The sequence below is a fragment of the Choristoneura fumiferana genome, chromosome 10, assembly GCF_025370935.1.
Source record: "Choristoneura fumiferana chromosome 10, NRCan_CFum_1, whole genome shotgun sequence".
NCBI lineage: Eukaryota > Metazoa > Arthropoda > Insecta > Lepidoptera > Tortricidae > Choristoneura > Choristoneura fumiferana.
This window is the reverse complement of record NC_133481.1, coordinates 19,745,912-19,769,581: the sequence shown is the minus strand read 5'-3', so window position 1 is coordinate 19,769,581 and position 23,670 is coordinate 19,745,912. Positions and strand designations below refer to the sequence as shown.

Genomic DNA, 23,670 nt, shown 5'->3' with positions numbered 1-23,670 from the left:
GTTTCTTAATGCTCGGTGTGAAAAGTTGTATGAGCCACTCGGGAGCAAAATTATTTTCATCTTGGGCGTTAACACTTGAATCCCTCAGTACGCTCAGGATTCTACTTAAGAATCCCTCGCTACGCTCAGGATTCTATTGTAGAATCCTTCGCTACATTCTAGATTCAATGTACGCCCTCGCCTTAAATACACCATTTTGCTCCCTTGTGACACAAATAACTTTTTATGCTCTAGTTCATAAAGTAAAATCGTCGTCTAAGACCGAAGCAATCAGTTGTCTAACTGAAGCCACAAACAAAAGTTTATATTCTATTTTTTAATTTATATAGCCGTTTCCGTAGAATTTGTTTGACGACCAGATGGCCTAGTGGTTAGAGAACCTGACTACGAAGCTTGAGGTCCCGAGTTTGATTCCCGTGTCGCGGCAGATATTTGTATCGGGTCTTGGTTGTTTAATATGTATTTAAGTATGTTTCTATCTTTACATATAATTATATTTATCCATTTCTTAGTACCCATAACACAACCTTTGCTAAGCTTACTTTGGGACTAGGTCAATTGGTGTGAATTGTCCCATGATATTTATTTATTGATTTATTTATCTCTATCCCGCAGGAACTGCAATTTTCCGGGATAAGAGCTAAAGGTATAATCATTCACGATGACGCGTGCCGTGGTTCTTATTACAATGTCATTAATGGCTAATTTTGACAAAATCACGCGTCTTCGTGGATGGCACTAGGTATATCCTATGTCCTTCTCTGGTACTCAAATTACTACCGAATTTCATCTAAATCAGTTCAGCGGCTTAGACGTGATGAGGTAACAAACAAACAGACTTACAAACTTTCGCATTTATAACATTACTGGGATGAAAAGCACGCATGCACGCAAGTCGTGCACCAGCAAGTTAGCAGAGGCTGAAGACTCTGAACCGATGAGATAATATTGGTGTCCCCAGACTGACGGACCTGAGCTGGTCTCCGGACGGGCGCGCGCTGGTGGCTTCAAGCACGGACGGGTTCTGCTCCGTCATATCGTTCGCTGAGGGCGAGCTGGGGGAGGTCGCTGTGGAGACGCCGCCCACTGACACTGCTGGTAAGTTGGAGCATTTGACACCTTAACGGTGCCTTTACACCAGAGTTGTGCTATGCTACATTGCTATGGTCCACATAGCATAGTACTGGTGGAAACAGGTTCAACTATTAGGGTTCCGGAGCCAAAATGGCAAAAACGGAACCCTTATAGTTTCGCCATGTCTGTCTGTCTGTCCGTCCGCGGCTTTGCTCAGGGACTATCAACGCTAGAAAGCTGTAATTTTGCACGGATATATAGGTAAACTATGCCAACAAAATGGTACAATATTTAAAAAAAATTTTTTTAGGGTACGTCCCATAGATGTAAATTGGGGGTGATTTTTTTTTCTCATCCAACCCTATAGTGACGATTTTTCGATACAGTGATATGTTTGCGAAATATTCAACTTGAAAGTTCTCAATTTTAATTAAAATCGAGCGTCCCCCCTCTCAAATCTAAACCGGTAAGGGAAAAATTTTGAAAAAATTCAGGATGGTAGTAAGTCTATCGAACTTTCAAGGAAAACTACGGATAAGTTTGCTTGAGAATTATTAGTGGTTTATGAGTAAAAAGCAGCCTAAGGTATAAAATATACCTAAACTTGGTAGATTCCGTATAAAATACGAAATCCTTAGAAAAATATTACTTGATTTTTTCGTAATGGCTACGGAACCCTATTTTGGGCGTGTCCAATACGCTTTTGGCCGGTTTTTAAATGAAGACTTGTAGATGCGTCCAATGGATGGTCGCGAGTTGTGTAACTATATGCAGAGTATAGCGCATAGCTCGACTTGAGCATCTTGGCGTAGCTACCTGGCGGCTGCGTATCCTCGAACGGCTACATAGCTTAGCATTAGTGTAAACAAGCACTTAGTTCCGTAGCGTGGCTTTCACATCCTCGCAACATAGCTGCATAGCACGTCTCTGGTGGAAATGCACATCTTTTTGGTCTTAACCAAAACTTGAAATTAACCCTATTCACCTTTTATAACTATGTACCATCAGCCAAATAAGTGGTCTGCCAATTTTTAAACAAGTTCTAATAAAATGATATGTCGCTAAAGTCGAACTTTCACGTTGACAGACACGTCTATTTGGCATTATTGTTTTATGGCATGCAAACGATTATCAGATTTAGGGTGGTAGACCACATTTTTGGCTGATGGTACATGACTTTACAATAAATAAATGAATATAAATATGAATAAGTATTACAGGCGCGGCTCACTCCGCTATTTTATTCTCCGCTACAAGTAAATGTCTGGGGCCCCTAGAGTGGGCTATTCCACTACACGTGCCGCGTGCGATGAATACGAGTTATGCGATGGACAGAGAGGCACGATTCTTATGCCTAAACGTCACTTTTGTACGGCAGTGAGGCTTCTGTACTTATTCTGTCTCCCCCCTCAGGTATTACGTACAATAATCGTAATTGCGTTATATAATATGGCCTCAGGTTATTCGGATACAGAAATAAACGACAATCTTGTTGTAAGAAAGCAACATGGTGTCATGTGTACAGTCAAGGGCAAAGACATCGACACGGCTAAAGTTACAAAAATATGTATGTACACACGACTTTATGCTCTTAACATTAAGGCCGTGTATACATATCTTTGCCCTTGACTGTACTTATTCATTTATTTGTTTACAGAAAAAATGGAAGTCGATGTCGACCAGCCGGACACCAAAACCGTCGCAGAAAAAGAACCCGCTCCAACCCCAAAACCCGCCACGCCCAAAATAGACAAGTACATGAAATTCAAAGCCCCCACAGAGAAATCTCCAAAGAAACGCACCATTAAAGTAGTACAACAAAAAACACCTGTGAAAATCGATTTGCTAGAAGAAACAGCCATGAAGTCTTGGTCAGACAACTCCAGTAGTGATATAATCAAGCCACAGGACAGCATGATGGAAGACGAGGTTACGATTATAGAAGACAGCGAAGACATCAAACTGGTATACGAAGAGACGGAAGGGAATAAGTCTGATGAAACTAAAACACCCCCCGAGAACTCCAATAAAAAGGAATCCCCAAAAGATTTCTCATTTCTCAAGCAGGCTAAAGTGACTGACGTAAAGGAGCCAGTGGCCGTTCAGGCTGTGCCTAGCCCTAAGGCCCCTCGACGAGTTAATTTTGTTACTCTATCTAGCCCTAAGAACGCTAAGAAGAAGTTATAGGTGTGCTAGAGTACAGTCAGTGTAAGAAACGGCGGACAGTGGTCAAGAACATCTGAATATTTTCTCATAATTTAATTGTTATTTTTGACAACTTGTCCACCACGTTCCTAGCCAGGGGTGGTCCCGGGAACAGATCACGGAAGACGTCCCCCCCACCCCTCCCGACAAACTTAACCCTACTACAGTAAAAAATCAGTTATGGACATTCTTAAGTATGTACCCAGTGCTAAATAGTTTTTTCATCACACTTGCTCGTAAACAGTGTCGAAACATGCAGGCTACCTTGGTTGCAACCCCCCAAATAAAACCCTCGACCTTAATGTGCTTGTCATGAAACCCGTGGTCGGTAAATGAATCAGTGCCCGTACTGAAGCTGCTGCGCGTGCTGCTGCAGGACCACATGGAGGAGGCGGAGGGCGGCACTGCCAAGAGCGCAGCCTAATGTATCGCCAATTTTTCTTTTACAAATATAAAATGTTACTCGCAAATGTGATGAAAAACATTGTATGTCGCACGGGCGGTACTAGAATTACGAACATCGACTCATTAAAGCCCTCAGTCTTCGACTTCGGGCTTCTAATAGACTCTCGTTCGTAATTCCTTATTTACCGCCCTTAAGACACAATGTACTATTTCAATAAAAGGTCTCCCCACATTTATTGACGCGAAATCACCAAACGCAACCAAAACGGAATAAAAAACGCAAGAGTGAAAAACAGACGTGGATCGCCTCAGCTGACGCGAAACGACGCGCCCTTTTTAGGGTTTTGCTCTTATTGCGTCGACATAAAGCGGTTTTTGATCGATTACAGTCGGTTCCGCGTCGATAGGTGTGGGGAGCTACACGGACTTTCATTAGATGCGGTGAAAATTGTATGAATGCTAAACATTTACCCCCTTATTCATAAACGACAATCAAACCTATTTTAGTTAAAATGCCGCTAAAATTCGTTTGTCCTTATCTGTCACTTCGACATTTGTATTTGTTAGAAAGGGACAAAGCATTTGTTAGTTAACATAGGCTTGTTAAGTTTTATGAATAAGGGGGTTAAGGTATAGGCGCCTCGGCCTTGATAAGGGTTATCTTCAATTTTATTTGCTGTAAATCGGCGATCGACTGTTTTTGGCGCTGGCTGTATTATGAGTTGACATTGAGAAATAACGCCTTTGAAGGGAACATTACAGACATTCAAGCCAAGGTCCGAAGAAAATTAATTACGAATATTTGCGGAAGTTTCACAAAACGCGCCAATAAAGTATCACAAAGTAGCAAACGATGAACAGAAAAAACTCATTGGTTTACACTTTACACAATACAGGCTGGACCTAGAACCGCTGCTAAACTAACATGGCAATGCCAATTTTAACAAATAAATCAATTGTCTTATCTTAAATATTATGCAGGATTTTTTTTGTTGTTGTTGCCACAAGTTTACATAGATGAGTCGTTGTTGAAACATGTCAAACTTTCTACATCTTGAAAATAAATCAGGTGAAATTCATATTAGTGGTGTTCAGGCAAATCAACCCAACTATCTGTTTAAATTAGGTTTAAATATTGCAGATTCTTTGTAAAACATTTTGTATTCATTAGTTTAATTTGTTCACTGTATAACTCCAAATCGGATATGAAATAGAATAAGAGTTGCTATTAAAAATAAGTATACTGAAGTAATTAATGTCATAATAAGAAATAGTTTAGGAAAGTATTTTTGGAGTGGATTTTGTCAAAATGACGCGTTTCTGTATTAATTCATTAATTATTCACCAATTATTATAAATAAAATATCACTTATAAAAGTAAACATTTTAATAAATATTTACAATGCAAATCACATTTAAATTAAAATGAGAGTATATAACAAAATATATTTACTTAAAAATAAACGTCATACTTACCTAACTCCCGAGTATGTTGTTTCAATTGAAACAAGAGAAACCAATATATTTCATTTCTTGTCAAATACAAGAATCTGCTTTACAGCAAGTTAACAGTCCGACATTCGTTTTAAAACGAAACAAAATGACAGTACGACATAAAACAGTTGAAGGAAGAACTAAAACTTTGTTTACTGAATTGCTTCTATGTTTAAAGTCTCAAGCCTTTTAGCACAGGCCTATTCTTAGGCTCTGGTCGGCTTAGGTCTGGTCCTCCATCTAGACTAGATTCTAGAGATACCGATAGAAACCGTATGGGGATAAGTTAAGCCGCATTTACATTTATCTGTCGTGTTGTCGTGACGCATCAGAACGGAAAAGAGGGGTTATAAGTCTGACCGCTATGTGTGTCTGTGTGCATCTGTCTGTGGCACCGTAGCTCTTAAACGGGTGGATCGATTTGAATGAGGTTTTTTTTAATTGAAAACAGGTTTTCTAGCGATGGTTCTTAGACATGTTTTATCAAAATCGGTTCAGCAGTTTCAAGATCATCAGCTCTTTTGTTCGCTGCGGTAGGAATCTTAGACGCATAATGGGTATTTACTTTACTTTCAAATATATGTGGGGCCTAAAATTTGAAACACCCATGTATGCTATATAATAACATAAGATTATGGAATTCTCGGCCTGATGCTGCAGCCAGGATATCCGGAACACTAGTACACTCTCTTGATAAAACCATAGCAGATATATCGTGAGTGGATTCGTTTTGATCAGTATTTGATTCTACATACAATGCAGTGGTGGCAACACTACGAGCTGATGCTGCAGCCAGGATATCCAACACACAGTACATCGAAAATACAAACTGAGATATGGATGCACAAAAAAACCAGAAAGAGACCAGCGCTGGGAATCGAACCCAGGTCCTCAGCAATCCGTGCTGCGTGCTATAACCCCTACACCACACCTACACACACCTACTAGTACCTACACTTTAAAACAAATAATATATCAGTTTAAAAAACATGAAATAAAAAAACTTAAATTTAAAATTTAAAAAAACCCCAAAAGGTAGTGCATAATTATTTTTTACTTTTTAGTTGTCTTTTTTGGCGGAGTTTTTTTGTGTCGGGGGTTTTTTAATATACATCTATACATATAAAACAAAGTCGTGTTAGTTACACCATAAGATTTTTGTAGTTTTGGATTTGTCTTCGTCAGGAATAGGATAATAAGAATTAAAAATATTGGAAAATTTACGAAAAAATAAAATAAAAGAAAAAACATTTTACCATGGGTTTCGTTACTGTCAAACATTTAATGTTCATCCCGTCGATACGGTAAACTCTCCCCTCAAATTGAAGAACGTATTTAAATATGTTGGTATGTTATCATAATTTTAAAGTAGTGTTTTTTCGGACAGGACGTCTACCGGGTCCTAATATCCTACTATATTATAAATACGAAAGTTTGTGTGTGTGTGTGTGTGTGTATGCTTGTTACTCCTTCACGCTAAAACGGCTGGACGGATTTAGATGAAATTTGGTACGTAGCTAGCTGGACACGATGTAATTATCGGGAATTCCCACGGGAATTTTGTAATATCCCGGAATTTGATGTCACCGTATCTAATGATTTACGCGTACGAAGCCGCGGGTAAACTGTAGTGTTTTATAAATTAAAACTTCACAATGTCTGTTATCGAATAGAGAAACAATTTTTAAGATTAGGCAGAGAAAGACATTTTCAAAAGATTTAAGTTTTCTCTTCGCTAAACACTGTCTGTATATCTATATTTTCATAATAATATATCAGAGATGGCAAATTCAGGAGTTGTCAAATATCGTATTGTGCAACAAGAGGTTTTTCCAACATGGATCTTTTCTAAAGGCGACCACTCGACCTCTCTTCGACCGACCAACTCGCTTGGGTCGCTCGGAGGCTGGCCATAACAAACGTATGCCCTTTTGTTGGTTAAGTAAAAAATAGATAAAATAAAAACAACTATATTAGTTTGATCAATCTAGCACATAAATGAGTTACGTCAGTTGTTTCTATAAATTTTATTCGTAATCAATAGTTTATTCTTGCAGAGATTGCATGAAATATTGATATTTCATGTACGTCAATAATTTTATTACCATAAGGTAAGTTTCGTACTGTATTAGCTTGAAGAAACTAAAGTCTATTCGCCGAGAATTGATATTTATTATGATAAGGTCTCGAAATTGAGATTGTCGCTTAACTATCGCAAACTGTATTGTGTAGTATCAGGCACGCAGTTCTTAACAAACGCGCGCTTGGACGAGCGAGCGGACGCGGCGACCATATTGCCATTTCGTTGTGGAACGGGCTTTTGTACAGTTAATAATCGTTTGAAAATATTGTTTTGATCGATAAATTTCATCATCATCACGGCCTGTATTCGTTCCACTACTGGGCACAGGCGTCTCCTCACAATAAGATAGTTTGGGCCGTAGTAAAGTTTTAACCCCCGACGCAAAGAGGTATGAGTTTGACCGCTATGTGTGTCTGTCTCTCTGGCACCGTAGACCTTAAACGGGTGGACCGATTTGAATGCGGTTTTTTTATTTGAAATCAGGTTTTCTAGCGATGGTTCTTTGAGATTGTTCATCAAAATTGGTTTAGCCGTTTTTGAGATATTGAACTTTGAAGTGACAAAGTCGGGGGTTTTCCAACTTGGTTGGTTAGGTTATTAATGAGTTAACCCCCGATTTTTTATCAACTGTCGACGAACAGACTATAGATTCTTGTAACTGCTACTTAGCAGCTTTGCCGCCGAATGGGAAGCACTTACATGGACTTAAGTTTAGACCTGCTGAGCTAACATCTAAGTTAACAAAAAAAAAATGTCTCCCGATTGTTACTGCCACAAGGTGTTAGATGGTCAATAAACATGTGACATATTAGTAAAAACTAATTTTAGGCATGTCTAGATGTTTTGACGAGCGAGAGTGTGGTCCCGCTTACACCCCAAGCAAATGAACGAGACAGTGTGATGGCAGGTGTAAACTTGGTGTAATTTCTGAGCTGGTGAGGAGCATTTGGTCGACACTATCGATACAGCCTTGCGAAGTCTCTGAGCAGGCGCGTCATTTCCTTGACTTTGTCAGCCCTGCAACAATGATATAGAAGGTTTAATGGATAGGTTTTCAATGTAGAATAGAATAGTTTATTAAGGGTACAAGGTTACAAAATAATCATTATCCCGTGAGTACCAAACTAGGCTGAGCCTGTATCTTGGCACTCACTGAGACAGGTTACAAATCAGACAGATAAGTAGAATAACCCCACACAGTACATATAAAACTGTATATACACTTCATCAACTACAATGTTAGAGATACTCCACAAATCTATTAGTTATTTATGTGGCTGGTGCATAATGAGAGGCATTAAAGTACGAGTGTGGTTTTATGAAACGAGCCGAAGGCGAGTTTCATAATAAGATCACACGAGTGTTTTAATGCCTAATTATGTATAGCCGCATACATAACTTTATCTACATGCATATCATAATTTTCTATAATATGTTCAGATATGGCCTGTATTTTGACTTTTGACTTTGACTTTGACTGACTTTGACTTTGACTTTGAATAATAATTATTATCTACATGCATGTCATAAGTTTTCTACAATATGTACAGATATGCATTGTTAAAAAAAGTATTACCGATACTTTAATGTAAACATTAAGATGCACTGTACTTTAATGTGAACATTAAGATGCACCCGCAGATACCAGGTTTCTTAATAAAGGCCATTTGATAGTTGTTTCTGAACATATAATAGGGAAGTTATGATATGCATGTAGATAAAACAATATTATAGTGTATCTTGGACGGCTAAATGCAACAAAGAAACAATGTGTAAAGGATAACGCCCCATTACGCCACGTTTTTAATATTTAGCCAAGGAATCCTAGATGATCTTAGATGGTTTCAATACCCCACACCATGTTTAGCTGAGAATAAAAACAAAAGTTCTGTTAAAAATAAAATTTAGAAACAATCATTTTTTTGCTGATTGTATTTGCATTGTCATCCGACTTACGTATGTATACCAAATTTCAAGCCGATCCGACAACTGGATTCGACCGGCAAGTCTTGCAAGTTCATTTTGACCCAGTAATGTATTTAGAATACCCGGTTTATCGGTGTACTTCATACAATAAAAACTGGTTTTGGATGCCTTTTTGTAACAACAACAAACAGTTTTTTTTTTGCCAATGTTGCCAACCTCGAGGCGGTCTAATTATCCCTTACTGAAGGAGTGACATGCTTGGACAACTGTGACGTCACAAAACAGATAAGTACAGAAACTCAATCTCCTGTATGTACTTCTCTTTTCATACCTACGCTCGGCGGTCGCTCTAGGGTTGTCAGCTATGGCTTATGCACAAAAAACTATTGTGTTAGTGGCACTCGTATCTAGTTGTTGGATTTATTGTTGAGAATGAAACGGGAAGAATGGAAATATAAATTAATACTAACTAAAATATTTTAATGTTAGTCATTGTTATATGTATTACAAATTTGTCACAGAAAATATCTTGCGACGATCTCGACATCGGTGAAATGCACGATTATTATATTTTAAAATGTAATGATTCGCATTCCCCATTATTGCACAAAAAAGTTCACAGACGTGTCTCAAGCGGATGGCACTCGCGCTCGCACTGGTCCCAACCGGTCCGAGATATCGCGTCCGTGAACAGTGTCTATGTGTGCGTCGCTCGAGCGCACTTTGTATGTAGATTGATTTCTGTAACGTATCGGTTTTGTGGTGACTTGTACAGACCTGAGCGCGTACTGATGGAACTGCCAGCACTGCTGCTGCGTGGCGGCGGCCGTGCGGTCGGCCGGCAGCCGCGCCAGCGCCGCCGCCAGGTGGTCCACGTTATGGGCCTTCTGCCAGCGCAGCAGGTCCAGCAGCACCTCGGCCACCTCGCCCAGCATGTAGGCGTGCAGGTGGAGCACGCTGGACTCTATCAGCGCGTACGTTAGCTCCGACGAGTACGTTTGGAGGATCTCATCCGCCAAAGCTGTCAACAGGTTTAAGGTCGAGATATTTCACACCGCAGCGCCGGGGGCTACTACGAAATTTTAAAATCGAAGTTCGTATCATCCTGTCTCTCACTTTCGTATTAAAAAAGCGGCAGTGGGACGGCAAGATACGAAGTTCGATATTTGCACGTCGTAGACCCTGGGGTTCGAAGTAGTTGACAATAAAGAGCGTTATCCACTCTCACAATTAGTCTTTATAGTTGCTGTTTACGATACTCACGGGAAGAAATGGGTTTCGTTTTAAAATCTAGTTTAAATAAGTTGCTTTTCTCAAAAATGTCCGTAAAAGTTGACATTATTCTTTACATATCAGAAGGTGAAGTGCATAGTTTATGGTCAGCGAAAAATTAAAAAGTTAAAAAGATTGCAGGCGCGCTAGCTTGACAATAATGAATTAGCGCGCCTACAATCAGTCACATTTTTTTTTAAGTTAAAAAGGCCATGGAAATGTTGGCACAAGTCGTATACAGCCAAGTCTAATGGCCGGTATCAGATATTTTGTTGGAACTCCGGACTTTTTTTATTGGGTCTGAAATAGCTTGTGGTGTTTTCGGTGGAAAAATACACCTGCAGTTTATTTTTAATGAAAAAAGGCGGGAAAGCATAAGAAAATATTGGAATAAAATTAAATTTTACAATATATTTTGAGAAAAAGTTTATTCTATTTCAGAATTATTCACCATTTTTGAGAAAAGCTTTATATTAGTCTCAGCTGGAATAGCAATTGCTGGCTTCGTATTAGTTAAACGGACTCGCAAGCTCGTCCGTTTAATACTCATACTCAGCCAGCAATTGCCTACTTCCAGGCCACGACAATAATCTACTATTACATTGCCAGCGAGTAAAGCGAACGATTCTCAAGTAGCAGCGCACCAACGCGGGCAGGGGGAGGGGGGCGGGGTGTACTGACCCCTTGCGGGGGGCGCGTGGGCCGCGCCAGTAGGTCGTGCAGGAACTTCATGACGGAGCAGTTGGCGTCGCGGTGGTCGAGCGCGGCAGGGGGGAGGGGGGGGGGGTGTACTGACCCTTGCGGGGGGCGCGTGGGGCCGCGCCAGTAGGTCGTGCAGGAACTTCATGACGGAGCAGTTGGCGTCGCGGTGGTCGAGCGCGGCAGGGGGGAGGGGGGCGGGGGTGTACTGACCCCTTGCGGGGGGCGCGTGGGGCCGCGCCAGTAGGTCGTGCAGGAACTTCATGACGGAGCAGTTGGCGTCGCGGTGGTCGAGCGCGGCAGGGGGAGGGGGGCGGGGGTGTACTGACCCCTTGCGGGGGGCGCGTGGGGCGCGCCAGTAGGTCGTGCAGGAACTTCATGACGGAGCAGTTGGCGTCGCGGTGGTCGAGCGCGGCAGGGGGGAGGGGGGCGGGGGTGTACTGACCCTTGCGGGGGGCGTGGGGCCGCGCCAGTAGGTCGTGCAGGAACTTCATGACGGAGCAGTTGGCGTCGCGGTGGTCGAGCGCGGCCGCCAGCGCGGCGCAGCGCACCAGCGCGGGCAGGGCGCCCGACGACAGGAACTCCACTGGGATACGCTGCAGGAACCTGAAACACACACACACACACGTCAGCACGTCAGGGAGCATTCATAAATTACGGGGGGGAGGAAGCATCGACAGAGCTACTCCGAAATTTGAAAATCGAAGTTCGTGTCGTTCCGTCTTTCTGACGCTTAAATACCATAGTAAAAGAGGACAAGTAGTCCACTCCGACAACTGCCTGCTCCGGCGCGGACGCTTAGGGTAGATTTCGTATAATGTTAGATCTTTCACGTCAATAGAGATAGGAAATAAGTGTTTTTTCAGACAAAGTTTAAAAAAATCTTACAAAATTAAGTTTTTTTTTTTTTTCAAAATCCGGTAGACAAAAATGGAGATAAAAGATTGGAGAACCGATAGCCGTTTGCCTTATAATTCTATCTGTAGTGCAAAAGTAGGAGATACGATTGAAAACTTGTCAAAAATCGATGAAATCCTCGGGTAGCCCCTTCATTACCTACCGGCAAATAATTTTAGCTTTGGGCTTAACACCACTAAATTTCATAATACCTTATTCGCTAATACCCCTAACTTTCAAATTACCATGGGCTCATAATACCTAAAATGTCAAATTATGTTTTGTATTAAAATGAACGAAGTTCTTTATGACTTTGACTTAAAATGTCATATTCCCTAAATACCTAAAGATTGAAATGCACAATTCATTCAAATACCGAATATTAATTAATAACAAAATATTAAAACAACTCAAACCGAAAACACCCAAAAGGCAAAATGTCTAATTTTTTTTTCACGGGTGGTGTTTCAGAAATTTGATGTTAATTATTGACTTTTAGTATAGTTTTTGAAAGTTTTATAACCTACGGATTAATTAATTTACTGAGGTTACACTAAACTATCCTAAAAATAAATTATCTATATTACAGTTTCGGTTCAACATACAAATTAGGTATTTTAACTTTTGGTTGTTTTAAAGCATATGTTGTTTTGCCCATGAAAGTGATTTTGAAGTTTAGGTATTATGAGACTAAGGTATTTTGAAATTCAGCCATATTAAGATTCCGGTGTTATAAGAAAACAAAATTAGGCATTCTGCAATTTAGGTATTCTGAGACCAAGAAGTTTTGAGATCTGGGAATATTGATAAAAAAAAAGTAAAATACAATTTAGAAGTTATAAGCCCAAAGCTAATTTTAGTACGAAAGTTAACTTTAAATAGATTTTTTAATTAGTTAAAAACAAACATAATAAAACATAATAAACATAGATAGAAATTTGGCCTAAACGCCGTCAATGGGTAAGTGCCCAATTAAATGTCCAATGTGTATATCTAGAGAAACCGGATAGATTCTATGCCGTTTTATTATTATTATTATTATACTAAATTTAAAAATATTGTTTATAAATTCGCCGGAATGGTGATGGCGACTGTACACATATTACTCATACCACAAAAAATACGTAAGTACGAGTGCGGGAACGTGAAAGGTGATCATCTCGCGAAGCGAGCGCAAGACGAGCGAGCTAAAATCGAAACGTACGGCACCGACGGCAGCGCAGCCTTGACTACAGAAAATTTAATCCTCTTTAAATTATCAGTGTGTGCGTGCGTACTGGCGCCAACCGGCGCGCACACATATAAGCCGCGCGATGTACTCTTGTTCGTAGTGAACCTACTTGTCCTCTTTTACTATGCTTATACTATTCAATACGAAAGTGAGAGGGCCTGTACTATACGAACTTCGACTTTCGAATTTCGGAGTGGGCCCTCAGGCGGTTTGTGACACGGGAACAAAATAATTGCGATTTTTATAGCAATACATCTTACATGGAAGAGGAAAATGTGTCAAAAATTGATGTGACAAATTTACAAGGGCTGCTCGCTCTTTGAGCGGTGGCTGTACTTAAAAACCGGCCCAAGTCACTACAGATACGCCCAACGGTTAATAATAGAATATAATTACTTTAAAAAAAAAATTCGCTTTCAAAGTAAGCGAATCTATTTTTGCTGGTGTGCTGAACTGAAGATAATCTATCCAATTATGATTATACATAATGCATTGCGAGTAATTTTGTCCTCGCTGTATGTTTTTTGTTATCAAACGCCTCACCTGATACACAAGCGGAACAAATCATCGACCGTATCCGGGTTATCCTTGAGTCCGTTGTCCTGCTGCAGCAGCACGAACGCCCTCGGCATCAGAGCCTTCAGCAGCTCGATGAGGTCCGGCACGCAGTCCGGCTCGTGCGCCAGCTCGTCCACGAGGATGGACGCCAGGTACAGCAGGCACGAGTGCTGCTGCTGCGCGTAGATGGCCGCCATGGTGCGCGACAGTGGCGCCAGCAGCGGCCCGGCGCGCCGCGACGTGCAGCGCAGCAGGAACCGGAGCGCGCGGCACGCTCGCTCCATCACGCGACCGTCCTGCTGGTACCTGCGGGCCCCATACCACTCACTCACTCACTCTTGTTATGTATCACATCAATGCTACTCTGTTAAGTTTGCGAGTCTCAAATAACCACTGGGAACTTTTAGACCAGGAAGAAATAAAGCTGTTATAGTCAGAAGCGTCTTTTAGCCCATGTAGCGCCCGTGTGCAATTATTACTTTAGCGCCATCTAGGAAGCGCGCGGTCAAAATGTAATAGGTACAAAGTGCCGCGGCCGGCGCCCCTAAGACCGCTGCGCCCGTGTGCAACGCACACCCTGCACTATAGGTAAAGACGCCTCTGGTTATAGTCACGTTAAATGATGACCTGGTTGGTGGTATGACCTATTGCTGGAGGGTCGTGGGTTCGAGCCCAGTCTCGCAGCTCTTAGTGTTTCGAAATTCATGTGACAATATTACATATTTATAAGACTATAATTTGACTCGTTCTCTTTATTCTGTTTGGAAAGAGATTATTAATTTATTTAAATATTTTTTATAAGATGTACTTACTCCAAAACTACCACACAATAGCTCCATTACTTTTGTCTAGTCTCTTAAAAAAAAACACGTAAATCTGTCAAAATTATGACAGCTCCTTTTTCTGGTGAAATAGGCAAAGAAACCATATCTATTCTGTATTTTTTCATTTTTTTGTATTTTTTAAATATGGAGAAATAAATTATAATAAATATTTTCCCATGTTCAGGAGGCAAAACTCTTTCGATTCCTGTAGTAATTTACAGGTGTTAAAAAAACGAAATCTTGTCAAATAACAATCCAAATTTACCACCAGTTTAAAGGAGAAAGAAAACATCGCGAGTAAATCTGCACACCGGCAAATAAATTTGAAGGTGTGTGTGAGGATCCCGATCCGCACTGGGCCTGCGTGGAAACTGAGATCCAAACCCGTTCATCCTGATAGAAGGCCGGTAACCAGCAGTGGAACATATTGTATATAGGCTGAGATGATGAAAATCGTTGTATAATTTCTTGGTGTGTGTGAAGTTCCTGACCCGCACTGGGCCCGCGTGGGAACTACGCTCCAAGCCCTTTCATCCTGAGAAGAGGCCGATGACCAGCAATGAGACAAATATAAGCTGGGATGATGATGAAGTAGCAGTCAGCAGTGAGTGAGTGAGAGTCTCACCGGAGCATGACGTCCCTCAGCACCGGCCAGACGTCCCCGAGCGCCGGCACGCAGGCCTCCGCGGCGCGCGGCGACAGGTCGCGGAACAGCGCCGCCACCAGGTCCAGCGCGGCGCACGGGTCCCGCGGCTTGTCGCCCGCGCCTCCTTCCTTCAGCAGAGCCTTCAGCGCGTCCAGCTGGATGGACGCCGCCTCCCGCATCGCCACCGACAACTGGAATGGCGGAGCGATACGTTACGACCGTTAACGTTGTTCCCTGGAAGTTTTGCTAGAGGACAATCAGATCTCATCAAAAACATTACATGTAAAAGGATGCAAGTCCTTATTTCAGTCGGTCCAAGATAGTTGTTTTTGTACCGGAGGCTGTCCAATGTCCATAGACCTCGATTTCCACCGACTTGTTCATTTCAAAATAGGGGAGAAACCCACACGAAATATACGATATGATGTTTGGGGATGATTTCCTTGGGAAATTTTGTAAAATCTGTGAAGTTATAGTACATTGTGTCTTAAGGGCGGTAAATAAGGAATTACGAACGAGAGTCTATTAGAAGCCCGAAGTCGAAGACTGAGGGCTTTAATGAGTCGATGTTCGTCATTCTAGTACCGCCCGTGCGACATACAATGTTTTTCATCACATTTGCGAGTAATTTTTTTATTCTTTATTCTGTTATTATTCTGTTTACGAGCAAGTGTGATTAAAAATATAAGGTAGTCTGTTAGGTACCTGGTCGGGCGGTAGGGCGGCTAGGGCCGCGGCCAGAGCGCGCACGAGCGCGGCGCCGGCGGCGTGCGGCAGCGGCAGCGAGTCCAGCTGGCGCGCGGCGCGCAGCAGCGTCACGACGTGCGCCGACGCCTGCTTGCTGCACGCCTTGCAGATGCTCTGCAACCGGTAACACCAACTGTGGTCACGCTACAGTGCATGGGGTCAATGAGGGCTGTCGCGTATGAATTTCTCGCGCGCTGTTCCCTCGAGAACTGTGCTTTTTTTCGGGATAAAAAGTAGCCTGTGTCACTCTCTGGCCCATAAACTATCTCTAGGCCAAAAATCACGAAGACGGACACACATACAAACACACACACACTTTCGCATTTATAATATTAGTATGGGTATGGATTAGAACAATTTTGTGAATATTTTCCAATACCTGAAATTAATTATGGCAAATATGCGTTATGGTCTAAGATCCGAACATGAAAAGATCTTCACCGATCTGATAACAGAATGAAACCTATTTTACAATAAATTTAGTATATCAGAAATAAATTTGCTAAATTAAAATCCTGGACAGGTTCTTTTTAATAAAAAAAATATATAATGATTTTTAATACATTTTTGTTGTATCATTAAGATAAGAAGAAAATTTTATATTGACAAAGTATAATACCTATAGAATGTATATGTTGGGTTTGCTATTGTGTACCTGGACGAACTACTGGACCTTTATCTACAGTGGCGCCAACTGGTGAGCGCGAAAACGGTAGCCTTCATTGTCTTCAGTTTTTTTTAATAATTAAATTTCGAAGTTGGATCTTTTTCATATAAACAGTAATTATGAGGAATAAAAATCCTCATACACATCCCTATGAGGCTATCAATTAGATTAAAAACTATTATTATAAAAACATCATCATCCCAGCCTATATACGTCCACTGCTGGGCACAGGCCTCCTCTCAGAACAAGAGGGCTTAGGCCGTAGTTCCCACACGGGCCCAGTGCGGATTGGGAACTTCACACGCACCATTGAATTGCTTCGCAGGTTTGTGCAGGTTTCCTCACGATGTTTTTCCTTCACTGCAAAGCTCGTGGTAAATTTCAAAATGTAATTCCGCACATGAATTTCGAAAAACTCAGAGGTGGCGAGCCGGGGTTTTGAACCCACGACCTCTGCTTGAGAGGCGATAGGTCAACCACTAAGCCACCACAGCTTACTATTATTATAAATACAAAATATTGTAATTTTATATACATTCATTCATAACAGGAGGAATTTCGGGAAATTTGAGAAACAACATTTAAAAAATCATATCTCTAAAACCGTGACCCTTAGGATCCAAGGTCCAGGCATAAAAAGATAGCAAATAACCCCAACAATATCACAAAAAAAATGTGGTTTAATGCTGAACACTCTGTATATATACAAGCAGATCGCTCGTATATAGCTAGTTTTTATTGTTAATTCCATACCTGCAAGGCAGTAGCGGCGGCGTGCGCAAGCTTGGGCTCCTGTAAAGCCGCGATGAGGGTCTGCAGACAAGGCTCGAGGCAGCTGGGGTGGCGCTCGATCCACTCGCCCAGTTCGCCCAGCAGGAGGATGCAGGTTTTGCGGACCGCCGGGTGCGCGCCCGACGGCATGGACAGAATGGCTTCCACCACTTTAGGGACGTATTCGTATTCGTCTCTGGAAAGGGAGGGGAAACATTACAAATACACCAAAGTACAAGTTTCAGTAACAAGAGCAGTCTTCATGAGGTGAAGGTTATCTAGCCTGGAGGGCGAAGGTCTCCCCCCAAGCCCTCCATTTCCCCCGATCCAAAGCAGCCTGAGGCCAGTCGTCGTAAAATATAGATATCATTTAATAATATTGTAAATCTGTTTAAAAAAAAAACCTCGTTGAGTTTCTTGCCGGATTCTTCTCAACAGAGGTTTTTTGAACCGGTGGTAATTTTTTTTTGACAGTCATTAGTGCTTGTTGTAGCCTAAATTGAATAAAGATATTTGGACTTTGACTATGATGTCCAGGTTGTCCCACCACCGCTGTCTCAACTCTCAACTCAGTGCCATTTTTAGCCCACCGCAGTGGATGCATTCGGCTGACGTGGCCGGCCCAGTCCCACTTCAACTTGGCAGTCTTTGCACCGATTTCGACATTTTTTTAAAATGATGAATGTCAGACAAATGACGTGCAGGACACGATTTTTAAGCCCCGCCTACTAGGACACGACTTTTCTAGGGCCATTTTTATAACGCAGTTACAATCCCGATTTATTATTTATTCGTAGATTATATTTTTTTCATTATAAGCCTGAAATTCAGTAAACAAAAACGCAGTATTCTCATGGAAACATTTTTTCATAATTTTTTTCTAAACCGTCATTTGGGTCGTGTACGTTATCGTTTAGTACTCACGGCAGTATGTTCTTGGCGACGGCCTGCATGACGTAGAGGCCGGCCTCGGTGTGCTCCCAGGGCAGGTCGGCCTGCAGCGCCGCGAACATCTGACGGAACACGCACGACGACCCCACGATGAACACCACATCCTTGATCAGCTCCAGCACCTTCACGCGAAACTCCTGCGCGCCACACCACACAAAGGTTACATACGGTAGCTCTAGCTCTAGCTATAGGTAACATTATTATACCTACCAGTTTTCGGCTAAAGTGACTTGAAACTGCGTATTGCTAAAGCATTTATCTACACCCATATAGTAAATCCTCAATTATGCGTTCAAAAACCATAGGTAATGACCAGCATTACGATATTGGATTCTATTATGAACATTGCTGTATTGTAATGAGATTATATGCGTATGAAAAATACGAATGTTTGTTCTCGGGTCTTGGGTGTTTAATATGTACTTAAGTATGAATCTATCTATATAATTATATTTATCCGTTGCTTAGTACCCATAACACAAGCTTTGCTAAGCTTACTTTGGGACTAGGTCAATTGGTGTGAATTGTCCCGTGATATTTATGTTACTAAGGTAGGTATGATAAGGTAGGTGAGGCATTGGCGTGCAATGAGGATAGACAGCTGCGCTCACGCGCCGCACCTAGCAGCAGGGCTCACTGCACGCCCCAGATAAGGTAGGTATAGATATTGGTGTACATTGGGTCAATTCTAGGGTAGGCAATTAGTAATTATTTACATAGAAGTCGTCCCCCTCCTCCGGCAGCTGCGTGTGGTCGGGCTCGCACTGGCAGTGGCGCGCCAGGGCTTCGATGAGCCGCTCGATGTGCGGCTTGAAGGCGTCCGACAGTGGCTGGTAGTCCCGGCGGTACACGTCTTCTGACAGACGGTACCAGAGGTTGAAGGTTATTTCCGCTACCTGAAATAAAGGTTGGTAAGAACATCAGGTATCTGGACTGGCTGGTTTTTTTATATAGAAATAGGGCTAACCCAGCTCCCCCCAGCAGGTAGGGCTCGTCTGGACGAGCGTAATTTTTTGAGCTGTGAATCGCGTACTTACGGTCGCATCATAAGGCTACGTTTACAGTAGTGTTGCCAGGTACAGGCATTTCATTTCCGGGACAATTCGAGGGTTACGAATACTTAAGTATTTTCTTCAAATTGACAAAATCAATAGAATTGCTCGTTTTCAAAAAGTGAGCCCAGATTTTGTCATTTGGCAAGTCTTTTTTAAGGGCCTCAAAAACGGTTCTCAGATGTAGGTACCTACCTATGTGAATTCTGAAAACAGGCCGTCAATGTTAACCGCAGGCACCGCAGCTTACATTTTTAATACGAAAGGAAATACTGCTCTCGTAACTTATTAAAAAAAACTATTATTATAGTTAGTTGTCGAAATCCGGGACATAAAGTATAATTCCTGGACACGGGACAAGACACGTAATTCCGGGACCATCCCGGATGTCCCGGCCATCTGGCAACCCTCGTTTACAGACAGATCTAGTGGAAACAGCTGAGCGGAGCGAGGATAATTAAATGAAGAGTTCCTATTGGTTCATGACAAACATATTCCTCACAACACATCCTTGCACATCTCTATAACTCATTTTCATTTGTGTCACTCATTCTCATTTTTAGGGTTCCGTACATCAAAAGGAAAAAACGGAACCCTTATAGGATCACTGTTGTCCGTCTGTCTGTCTGTCAAGACCTTTTTTCTCAGGAACGCATGGAGGTATCAAGCTGAAATTCATATCAAATACTCAGGTCTACTGTCCCTTGGAGCTGTGAAAAAATCAAACTTCTAAGCCAACGCAATCAAAAGATACAGCCGTTTATGCTGCAAGTTTTCGACACTCGCAAGGGAATCAAAACTTACAGGGTACTTCCCGTGAACTCAGCATCTTGAAATTTGCTACGAAAAATGTCTTATAGCACAGATAAAGGAAAAATTGAGAAAAGAATATTTTTTTTGTTACATCACAATTAAAATATTTGTACGGAACCCTCGGTGCGCGAGTCCGACTCGCACTTGGCCAGTTTATTTATTTATGTATAACTCATTTTCAGCCGCCGAGTGGCACAAACTGGACTTTTGTATAAAACCGAATGCAGCCGAAATAACGCGACCGAAAATAAGCGACTCACGACTCAAAAAAATACGCTCGTCCGGCTTTACCCGTAGGCATCCGTTTGACCAAAATCATGACCGTGCCCCGGGACTTTCGGGGCACGAACGATTTGCTAAAGAGTAGACATATTAATGTCATATTAATGACAAAACATCATATTATGCCTAATGAATAATCATAATAACCTCACTGCGAATTGTAAACTATGCTAGTACTTACGATTTAGTACCAAGGCTTATGTTATGAGATAATAATAAAAAAAACGTTAATTAATTAACTGCAGTAAATTTAGTAGTTGATATGATTTTGGAAATAAATTATTAATCATCATCATCATCAGCCCGAAGACGTCCACTGCTGGACAAAGGCCTCCCCCTTAGAACGCCACAATGAACGACAACTCGCCACTTGCACCCACCGGTTTCCCGCAACTCTCACGATGTCGTCAGTCCACCTGGTGGGAGGCCTGCCAACGCTTCGTTTTCTTATATATGTATGTATGTAAATACTTTATTGTACATAAAACACAAAAATAATACAAAAAGAAAACAACAAAACAAAAAATCTTAATAATATCTTATTAATATCTTTTCTAAATTTGGAACAGTTAAGCAGCAGCGTCTTGCTGTAAATATCCATTTTAACCCACTGAATCTACGTTAACAGTTGTGATAGGTGCTTTTTTATTTTTCTTGAAGAAATCACGATGTTTTTGCGATTGCAGTTCCACTGCATTGACTTGTAACAATTCGTTCATTAGGTAGAAACTAGCTAGAGTGCACTCTATTTTTTTAACTCAATACCTACTCTTTGGCTGATGTCAATCATCCGCGCCCCAAAAGTACTAGGGTATGATCATGACTGATGGTAAGCCAAGATGTGGCCTTAGATGGAGCATGCTTGCCTAATAGATTTGAAGACAGCCAGATTGTGGTGATCAGGGAATACAGATGGAGTTAGGGAATTTCACTCCACCGCAGACCGGATAATAAAGGACGAGTGAATACGCTTTGTGCTAATCAAACACACAAATAGGACCAGAAGTATTGGGTATTGATAAAAGCCTCCCCCCTTGAACACCACAATGAATGACAACTCGCCACTTGCATCCACCAGTTGCCAGCAACTCTTGTGAGTAGTTGTAATTAGTAAGTAATACAGTTAGAGAAAGTTATTAAAATGAAATGAAATTAGTAAATAGCAGACAAACTTGATTATGATTTTTCTAGTTTATAACTGAAATATTTACTTTCGCTAAGCATGTATTACTTAAATAAATCTATGATGGAGTTCTATAGAGTATTAAGTTTTTTTAAAACTAATTAACAAAGTAACATAGTTAAATAATTGTTCAGGAAAGCTTGTTGACATAATAAAATCCCTTTTAAGGGATAAGCTCGCCTTTGTTCTCCTCTCTGTGTATTTTTATTTTTATTTTTATGTGCAATAAAGAGTTTACATACATACATACATTATAATTGGGGTGGAATTCAATAAATTGGACATTTATCACCAGCAGTTAAGTTTGAAATAATTAATGGTGGAGCTGGCAATTAACACAAAATTGCCTATGTTCAGAGAACACATCTGTTGTATTCTTGGCACTGAATGTGTTAAGAAAGGCCCTTTCTGGATATTGTTGCTTACAGTTCTGGTATGGAACTGGACTATTCTAATTTACTCAGAATGTCTACTTTTCTTTATGGTAATTTTACTACAGTATGCAGGAGGGACAATTCTTAAATTATTTACAAAGTATGGGCAACTTTTGAGCTACACCTGCCCACATGCCTTAGTTGCTTTTTACAACTTCAATTTCAACAATGCATACCTCATAGTCGTGATGTCCGACACACACCAAAACTAATTCCAGTGCCCTCATAGCAAAGTGAGTCTGACCAGAAGCAGTAGCCGCTATAATTTTCTCCAGGAACGTCTCCCCTAGCTCAGTAAAGATGCGGGCAAAGTTAGCCGCCTTCTCTTCCTCCTCGTGAGCAACAGCTATATGATAACACTCTTCTAGCGCTGCTATACTGTCAAATAACAACCTTTCTATATCCTCGTTATTATTATTCTCTTCTAAACTGTGCAACAGTGAACACAAGCAATCTGATGCCGCATCATGCAGTGTGTTTATACAATTGTAATCTCGTAACACTTGTAGACAGTATGCTATCACCGCATTCTGTGGCACCTCCTGTATATTAATAGCCTTAACCTGTATCCATGAGGTCATACATTTAATAATTTTAAGTGCTAACTGTGTGTTTTGAGTATTTGTTATACTCTCTTTCAAAAACATTGTCACTAAGTCTGTGTTTGATCGTAATTCATTCCTAATATCCTCTCTTCTATTTTCACCTAGTTTTAAGCTAACTGAGTCTATCTCCTGCGGCAGCACTGTCAATATTTCTAGTAAAGCTGTGTTGTTTTTATTTGAAAATGATTTAATTAGATCACTGGTACAGTTCTGCCATGATGGCATTTGTAATGCTAGGTCTGCTAAGGCTAAACATAGCTGTGTGAGGATGGGCTGACTAGTTTCCGGCAGGTCCCCACTCAGGTGGGCCACCAAGGAGTCTCTTAGCGAAACCCTGGCCTCCTCAGGGAGCTCTGATAGGTTATGTTGTACTTTTGAGCGCATCGTCTGCGCGGCAAAATAACAAGAGTGAACATCCTTCTTCTGCTGCAATAACTCATCAGCAATTTTCCAAGAATGTATCTGAAATAAGACAGCAAATTGTCACGTGAAATTTTAAATCTATAATCTCATGCAAAACAATTTGATAAATGGACTTACGATATTCTTGTTTTAGAAAGTTACTTACTGACTTTTGAATCTCTCCTAGCCACTTTGAAGCCTTTTCTTTTTCATTTGCATTGGGGTTATCGTACAGAGCACTTATGGCCTGATAAATAGTGTCCATTGACGGCGTATCCATGGCGTGTTCGCTTCCGATACGTAGGGGATTCACGGCACCACACTTTCGAAACACTAAAAACAGTATAAATCACATACTATCGTATGTAGAATACAACGAAATATCGAAGTAAAATAATCAAACAAGCAAACGAGTGAAAAATGCTCGAATGAAATGAAATGAACGAACT

The 23,670-nt window shown here is 41.2% G+C and overlaps 2 protein-coding genes across 2 annotated transcripts in view; one reads left to right on the top strand and one right to left on the bottom strand.

Annotated features, from left to right (window-relative positions):
• Positions 1-7,628, top strand: part of Caf1-105 (chromatin assembly factor 1, p105 subunit) — a 14,343-nt gene extending 6,715 nt beyond the window's left edge. The window contains exons 6-7 of the mRNA XM_074093819.1: positions 962-1,098; positions 2,732-7,628. Of these exons, the coding sequence (XP_073949920.1) occupies positions 962-1,098; positions 2,732-3,261 (667 nt within the window). The 3' untranslated portion in view covers positions 3,262-7,628. The remainder of the gene's footprint in view (positions 1-961; positions 1,099-2,731) is intronic.
• Tnpo-SR (transportin 3) lies at positions 5,054-23,670 on the bottom strand. The gene is made up of 11 exons (XM_074093820.1): positions 23,388-23,670; positions 22,391-23,281; positions 19,167-19,346; positions 18,424-18,587; positions 17,482-17,695; positions 16,020-16,175; positions 15,294-15,505; positions 13,830-14,150; positions 11,604-11,764; positions 9,965-10,208; positions 5,054-8,278 (listed from the first exon to the last, which is right to left on the bottom strand). The coding sequence occupies exons 1-11, from the start codon at positions 23,499-23,501 to the stop codon at positions 8,218-8,220; spliced, it is 2,718 nt and encodes a 905-aa protein (XP_073949921.1). The 5' UTR covers positions 23,502-23,670; the 3' UTR covers positions 5,054-8,217.

Bases quoted from the DNA above. Each gene is read 5' to 3' on its own strand.
- Tnpo-SR (XM_074093820.1), bottom strand. From the start codon at position 23,501: ATGGATACGCCGTCAATGGACACTATTTATCAGGCCATAAGTGCTCTG. The intron at 19,347-22,390 runs GTATGCATTGTT...CCTTTATTTCAG, and splicing joins TCGGACATCACGACTATGAG to GTAGCGGAAATAACCTTCAA. The intron at 16,176-17,481 runs GTATGGAATTAA...TACCGGTTGCAG, and splicing joins CCGCCGCTACTGCCTTGCAG to AGCATCTGCAAGGCGTGCAG.